The sequence below is a fragment of the Aquarana catesbeiana genome, linkage group LG03 (genome assembly GCF_042186555.1).
Source record: "Aquarana catesbeiana isolate 2022-GZ linkage group LG03, ASM4218655v1, whole genome shotgun sequence".
NCBI classification, from domain to species: domain Eukaryota; kingdom Metazoa; phylum Chordata; class Amphibia; order Anura; family Ranidae; genus Aquarana; species Aquarana catesbeiana.
The window spans coordinates 562,851,020-562,859,218 of record NC_133326.1 but is presented as its reverse complement, the minus strand read 5'-3'; the positions used below and the strand labels follow the sequence as shown (position 1 = coordinate 562,859,218).

Below are 8,199 nucleotides of genomic sequence, written 5' to 3'. Positions count from 1 at the left end.
CCTCCCTTTCCTGAACACGGAAGAATCGGCACATTACCATAGACTTGAATGGAAGAAGTTGACAAGCCTCAACTCCTCCCAGACTCGACATGTAGATCATTTATACTGCACATCTACGCAAAGTGACACAAACGTTATGTTTTTCAAATGTGAATAGCTCTGTCCATTATCCATATTATCCATTGCAGACTACTTTACTAGACTTTCGAGGAGCGGCAAAAACGCACCTCAAATGCCTGTTTCTAATGCCAGTGTGAATTGCTTCTGTTTTCTCAGTGGAGAGGTTTACTATCACTTTGGGATTAATTGACTAAAGAGGTAGCAATTGTTCTCTTAGGAAAGTGAATGTTCACTGAGCTTAGTGAATAAGATGAAGCTGCGTTTACTTCAATCAACCAATCATTTGCAAAGAAAAAGAATATCTTCTGGACTGTTTGACCTTTTCTGTAATCCCATGTAAGGAATGACCCTGGACTTCAAACGAGTTTCATATCAGGTAATAACATATGAAGCCCACAGGACCGATTACAGCACAGACAGCAACATAGAGAATGGGATAATGTTTGGGTTCTTCAGGCGGTCGAGCTCTCACGTGCCACATTCCTGACTCTTTCCAGATGTGTAAGACTGGAAAAAAAATCAGCCAGCCATAAGTCAATGTACTAGAGGTTTCAGAGAGCACAGAAGCAACTACTGGGAGGATCAGCAGCTGTAGCCAGGAGAACAGGTCCTTCTGAATACAACCACACATCCCTCTGAAGAAGATCGCACAACCTACAGGGGCCACAGAGACCATGTATCTTCTACCCTGCCTACTACTGCTCTTCTACAACTATGTGGAAGCCAACTTCACCAGCAAGTGGCAACGAGGTAAAAATATAATATATATAGATTTTTTTTTCATGTGTGTATATATATATATATATATATATATATATATATATATATATTTTTTTTTTTTTTTTTTTTTTTCATTTGTGTCTTTGTATGTGTTATATAGTGTGTGTGTGTGTGTGTGTGTGTAGTGTGTGTATGCTTGTCATAGTGTCCATTTTACACTTTTATTTGTTTTTGTATATAAAATGACTCTTTCACTAAAAGAAGAAGAAAAATCAGCCTATAGCAATACATTAGTAATATTTATCAATCCTGCCCTCACACCTGGAAGAATTGGAAATTCCACCTGTGCATGTAGCTCTGATCTGAGTCACGCATGGCGGGCTTGATAAGTATTGTTATCTGTGGTTTTTTTAAGATGTTAATTTTTTTAAATTTTTTTTATTTTTTATTTATTTTTAGGGGCAGGCTTGCATTAAAAATGTTATAAAATCGAAAGTTAAGAGAAAAAATATATACCATACTTATTTATTCAATTTCTTGTTAAAAAAAAAATCTATACCATACTTACCGGTATTTATTCAAACATTGCAATATGTGCATACAGAGATGTCAAGTAATATGGAGCGATGCTTGTAGGTACAGAAAACTTTTATGTGCACTGTTTTTAATCCCTTGAAATACAGAAGCACAAAGAGACTGTACAGTAAAAAACGTTCCAAAAAAGAAATTCCACTTCCACATATTGATTTTTCTGGTGACGTCGGTCTGTTGGTGATGGAGGCTTTATTTCAATTTAAGTTTCATGGGGGTTTTTTTTTTTTTATTTCGTTTTTAGTTTTTTTTTTTTTTTTCTTAAGAGGAGCAAATGATCAGCTGGAAATTAAATAGTTCTGAAAGGAAATGTGAGGATAGGAATATGAGAGAACCATGGTTGGCTTGTTTATAAAGGTATGGGCTCCAGTTCTATAATCTCGATGCTGGCTCTAGTCCTACATAGCCACTGATTAAAAGCAAAAATGCAAGCCAAATGTTAACACAGTAATAAACCCAAAACATTTATTATATTGCAGCTTACCAATTCTTAGATGTGATGGCTGCATTCATTTTCTTTTTTAGGCTTTCTCTTCTATTTTTGATCTGGTGATCCAGACAGTAAGTCTGTTGTTTTTCAAATGATTAAGCTCTCTTGCAGTTACAGGGATGAGACAAACCATTTACCACTGACAGGGGTGCTTAGAATAATCAGCTGTTATTTATGAATGGAGCACCTTTATTTGTAACTGCTTATAAAGTGTTAGCTGGAGTTTGGCTTCAATTTGGTAGTGTATCTAAAGGTGGCCATACATGGATCGCAATTTGGCCTGTTCAGCAGGGACTGGACAAATTTAGATCCATGTATGGGCACCCTGGTTGTACAGAAGTCAATTGGTAAACAAGCCTTTCAGGTTTTTCCCGATTGATCAGTGTCGCTGGCTATAACTAGCAGCATTGATCATTGTATTCTGACTGTGGGGAAGGCTTCTCACTGTAAGAATGAAATAGCACAGTGAGAGGATTCCTCCATCCCACACATTCAATCAGATCAAATGGGGGAAATCTCTAATAAATAAGAAGAATTCCTTTTTTTAGACAGCTGTCACTGGAAAAGGTGTCCACAGTGCAGTGGTACTGAAATGTATAGTTATTCCTGCGCTACCATGTAAACGAAGGGCAATGAACGTTGAACTGCTGCAAGCACCGAATATAGGTCAAACTCAGCCCATACAGCAATAGAAATAGAGTATGTAAAAACTGGTGCTGCGCTGTTCTTTTTAAAAAAAAAACAAAAAAACAAACAAAACAAAACTATGCTGCTAGAGGTAGTAGTACAAAGGTAAATAAACATGTAAAATGATATAAATATATAAAAAAACAGAAACAATCAATATAGCGCACTTCTATACCCAGTAGGTGCAGTGTGATATTCCACAATAATCGATACTTATCACATCTGGCCTTAAGTCTTTATTGAATGATTTTCTTGTACTTTGCACTTTGCTATTACCACCGATTATTGTGGACTATCACACTGCACCTATTGGGTATAGAAGTGCTCTATATTGATTGTACTTATTCTTATATTGTTTCTGGTTTTTTATATATTTATATAATTTTACGTGTTCATTTACCTTTGTACTACTACCTCTAGCAGCATAGTTTTTTTTTTTCTTTTTAAAGAACAGCGCAGCACCAATGTTCACAGTGCAGTGGTGGCCCGTCCATTAGGGGAGACCGGGTGCTGCCCCCTCTATACTCGCCATCACCTGTCTGATTAAAGGATAGATTTATGCATAGCATAGGGGGTGACCGCTGCGGCCACCCCCTATTCAGGCATACGGCCCCTTTCAGGGTGCCTGAATTACAGCGGCGGGGGTATTTTCAAAATAGGCTTCAAAATAGGGTGGCTTGTGGCGCAGAGCATTGCCCCATGAACCCACCCAGGTGTTACAACAGCGAATGAATATTCGCTGTTTTAACACTGATTCTCAATCCGGCCAATCAGAAGCGGGTGTGAGACCTGTTTTCTGATTGGCCAAAAAGAGAAGACTCCAGATTGGCCGCTGAGAAGGAGGGAGGAAACGGAAGCCGCCGTTGCCCTGGAGAGCTGGGGAACAGGAGGCCACAATGGGGTAAGTGCGACGGAAAATGCCCCCATATCTCCTGTTCCGGTCTCAGCTGTAAAATGTTGAATTTCCCATCACTTTTTATGTCACTGACAATGGTCACAGGATAACTAGAGGTGGTGAATCTCCCCAGAGAGGACACAAACAGCACAAAATAAACAGAGATTTTAACTTTTACTTTATTCAAAACTAAAAAAATTGGGGTTTATAGTCCCTTTGACTGATTTATTTATTTTATTACAGTATATAGCGCCATTAATTTACATATGTATTATACATTCACATCAGTCCCTGCCCTCATGGAGCTCATAATCTAAAGCCCCTAACTCACATTCATACACATACTAGGAGCCAATTAACCTACCAGCATGTCTGTGGAGTGTGGGAGGAAATCAGAGTACCCGCAGGAAACCCATGCAAGCACAGGGAGAACATGCAAACTCCATGAACCGATGACCCCAGTGTTGCCAGGTGGAAGTGCTAACCACTCAGCCACTGTGCAGCCCAACCTAGAGCTGAAGTTTATTCTGCTTACATTTTACCTGGTTGACCTGGTTTCTCCTAATCAATGCGATAATGACATTTTAAAATAAAACCTTCCTGTTTTCATTTCATAATGTATTTCTTACCCAGTGGGATCATCACTGGGTCTCTGTGCTCCTCTATGCATTGCAAGCAGAACATGGCTAATGGGAGGTGCATCAGTACTCCTCTCAAGAGCCCTTAGCCCTGATGCAAGCTGTGAGCTGGCTCTTGAGAGAAGTTATTCAAATATTAAAGTGTCTTGATGAGTGGATGTTAGTCTGGAGTCATGGGCTTTCTTAGACAGGTGTATTTGCTTTCAGCCTGTCCTAGGTAATGTCCACATATGATGCTGAGATAATGAAAGGGGTGGCCCAAGGACAGTCAGACTGGGGTAAAAAGAAATGAGCTCTATCTGACTTGCTGCAGCTTCTAATGCACATTGTGAGAAGCTCACAGTGTGCAGTGAAAGCAGAGTAAGCAATTTCAGTACAGGAGAGGGGCCTGGAGTTCAGCTTTTAGGAATAGTCACAAGTTTATAGATTGTATTATTCTTATATCAATAAGTTTTTATTGAGTATTTCAAGAAATGGGTACAGAAAGGAAAAAGAAAAATGGGGAAATGGAGGGAAAAGGGTTGTACAACATAAATAAAAAAAAAAAGGGTAGTAAGTGATATACATCTCATAGTGATATACAATCAGAAGATACAATTGTACAAAAGGATAAATAGGTACAGTACTGGACCTACTGGTTCTGTTAATACGGTATAATCACCTCGAGTATCATTTAATTCATAGCTTATAAGGCCATATAGACCAGGATTTGTCAAAAGTCACAAGATTGTATTATTCTAAACTGATATTATGTTTCTTATAAATAGATACAGTTATAATTTAAACTCAATCTTTAATACATCACTTTACAATCCCTTCAGACAAATGCATTAGGTAATTAATGCAGCTTTTCTCTAAGCCTCTCTTGGCTTAGAACACATGATAGATAGAATGATAGAACACACGAGGGACGCCATGCATTCACTTCTTAGTTTTGGATCGTATCGGAACGATGACTGAACAGTCAGACCCATACAGGTCACATGGTTTAATCCTCTCCTCCTTGTCCAGCTGGCAGCTCCACGCGGCTTCCTTTGACCATAGCTTCCTAGACGTTCAATCCACTCAGTATCATATGACAGTATTCACGGGACTTGGACTCCTGAAATGTGTTTAATGGCAGAACATCCTTAGAATTTGGACAGAACTGCTGATTACAATCACGTTTTAACAAGACAGAGTAGGGAGCTAACCCATAAGTCAAAGCAATTGAGAAGCATTTTCAACAGGGGTGGGAAAAAGACCAGGGGCTTCAGCCCGAAGGTAAATTTGATAACCCCTCCCACATTTTACAGTAAGTCCAGCCCAAGCTCCAACCATCGACCACCCTCACCCCTATCCAATGTGGGCTGGGCTGTGGCCTGTTCCAGTGCTGTCATCACACTGAGTGACATCACACTGAGTCTGGGCTGAGGGCTCACTTGAGCTGGCTGTGGAGTGTGTGCTGCTGCTGTGGCCTGTTGCTGTGCTGTCCTGCGGGCGGCGGACCGCAGCCCAGCAGATGCGGAGGAGGGGGCTTTAACACAGACCCGGAAGGGGGGCGTGACCGGAAGCCGACCTAGATGGCTGCCTGATCTCCTTGCTCTCCAAGCCCACAGCATGAAAGGCACTTCTGGGGACGATCCACTACAGCCTTATGGGCAAACCGAGAACCACTCATTCCTCTAAGCCCAGGGGCGCTTCACAGCCTCCTCCGGGAGCTTCCATGGACCTCCGTGCCTTCTTCCTCCAGCCTCAGAGCGGAGAGGACAATATGGCGCCGGACACTTCCGCGCCCTGTCGCCGGAGCTCCGCACAGAGCCCACCGCCTGCTCCTGCCCAGCACCAGACCTCCACAGGCCCCCGCTGGAAGCTACGGTCCCCATGGAATCAGCCCTGCTTACCCGGAGCGGTGAGTCCCTCTATTTGCCCGGACTCTCCACACACACAGCCACGTGGGCCGCAGTCCGCCATGCTGCCCATCACCACACAGCACTACACACAGTGCTCCGCAGCGTTCCCACGATTGCTGCAGACGGCCTCGGATCCCTCTATACTGGGGTCGGATCCTGCATCCCTGGCATTATCGGATCTCTCCCAGGACTACCCGGCCTTGCCAGGGCCTGCACATCCTCCCGATGGAGTACATCAAGAGGCTGGGAATGATCATGTTAGCTCCTGGGCCATGGTGGTCGCTTCTCCCCCTCCCAAGGCACAGAGACTGTCCCGATCCAGGGACCCCAGTGCTTCCAGGCAACATCCAGCCGTAACAACCTCTTATGCACAGAAGGCCTGTACCCCGGCCCATCCCCCCGCAGAGACATGCACTGTGAGGCCTCCCACCACTACAACCACTACAGGCCTTGATGTGGTCTGACCCCTGGGACCCCCCAACAACCGGATCACACCTTCTATCTGAGCAGGTATTTTAAGCCCACACACTCCACCGCCTGGCCCATCATCACCCCGTCAGGAGTATGATCCCGTACAGGTACCCCCTTTGCCCCCTCAATGGCACACATATCTGCAAGCCATGCCCACTAAAGAGGACTTTCGGCAGTTAATAGAGGATGTGAAATCCACCTGTCGCACAGAAATTCAAGTGCTCCAGACTGGCCTTAAACACCTGGCAGATAGAGTGGAAATGGCTGAGGAAGAAATCCAGGAAACCAAATTGGCCGTTTACAGAACCCAACTCCAGGGGGCAGATCACCGTTCACTGCTTAGAGATATGCAAAGGCACGTAGAAGATCTGGACAATAGGGGGCGCCGAAACAACATTCGCGTGAGAGGTATTCCAGAACTAGAAGGCACCGAGGACTTGCAATCAACTCTGCAAACCGCCTTCGATAATCTACTTGGTGAGCCACCCACAAAACATATAGAAATGGATAGAGCCCATCGAGCTCTGCAACCTAAAGGAGCCACCTCAAAACCGAGAGATGTCATCTGCAGAATTAGCTCCTACCCCCTTAAAGAAGAAATTATGAGGCAGGCTCGCCTTGCACGCAAAGTGACTTTTGATGGAGTACAGATACAAATATATCCTGACCTTTCTTGGATCACCCTGCAAAAACGCAGACTCCTCCAACCCTCCAACCTCTGCTACAAATATTGCAGGCAGATGCAATCCCCTACCGTTGGGGCTTCCCTTTCAGCCTCACCGCAAAACACCAAGGCAAATCTGCCATACTGAGATACCCAGAGGATCTCCGCACTTTCTGCGACATCTTGGAAATTCAAATCCCACAACTGCCGGACTGGGATATATTGGCCAAAACACCAACACCACCCACAATCTGGCAGAAAGTGCCCACCGCCAATCAACCCCGGTACCCAGATGCATCCCGCAAGCCCGCCAAGCATAAGAGCCACTGAGCCGCATCTGCATCTACAAATCACCACAGGACTTGAGCATTTAGGCTCAGCAGTTATACCAGCCTAGGACAATTTTGACTATTATAATTCTAGCTTAGAGTCCCCCAAGTTGCCCCTACGTCAACTTCTAGTTAATCAATAAGGGCATGTTTCGGATGAGCTCTGAGAGTGTTGGCATTTAATCCATCACCTGCCACCCCCTCTTATTTTATAGTTTAGAGCTATGTATAGTTTATTTGTTTTCTTTAACCAGCTGCGGGCTCCCTGGTGCCCTTTCTCGGCCAGCCCACTTGGGGTGGTGGTGGAGGGGCATTTGGTAGTCCGTTTTAACCTAGGCTTGTTGGCCTTTCAAGGTTTAATGATGATGTATGTTTTTCATTGTCACCTTGTGCTAACTGCATCCTTCTCTCTTTTCCAGCCCTTTTTCTTTCTCTTTCCCCCTTGTCATCATCAAGTATGCACAGTACTATGCATAGAATACCCTGGTCTCCTCTCAGAGAGGGCCTGCTCCTGGTCCTTAGCCTCAGAACCCAGTACGTCTCCATCAGGTAAGCACACATTCCCACACCCATACTTAACATTATGGCCAAGATCCTATCCTTAAATGTACATGGCCTAAACTCCAATAAAAAAAGACATTTGGTGCTAAGGGAATTCAGACAGTCAGGAGCTGATATTGTAATGGTCCAAGAGACCCACTT

The 8,199-nt window shown here is 43.9% G+C and overlaps 1 protein-coding gene across 2 annotated transcripts in view; it reads left to right on the top strand.

Moving 5' to 3' along the window:
- The first annotated feature begins 614 nt into the window (after positions 1-614).
- FAM180A (family with sequence similarity 180 member A) overlaps positions 615-8,199 on the top strand; it is a 71,291-nt gene continuing 63,706 nt past the window's right edge. Inside the window, exons 1-2 of one of the 2 annotated variants that reach the window (XM_073621803.1) lie at positions 615-870; positions 7,917-8,046. In XM_073621803.1, coding sequence (XP_073477904.1) covers positions 835-870; positions 7,917-8,046 — 166 coding nt within the window. In that variant the 5' untranslated portion in view covers positions 615-834. The remainder of the gene's footprint in view (positions 871-7,916; positions 8,047-8,199) is intronic. The other variant, XM_073621804.1, reaches the window with a different exon arrangement.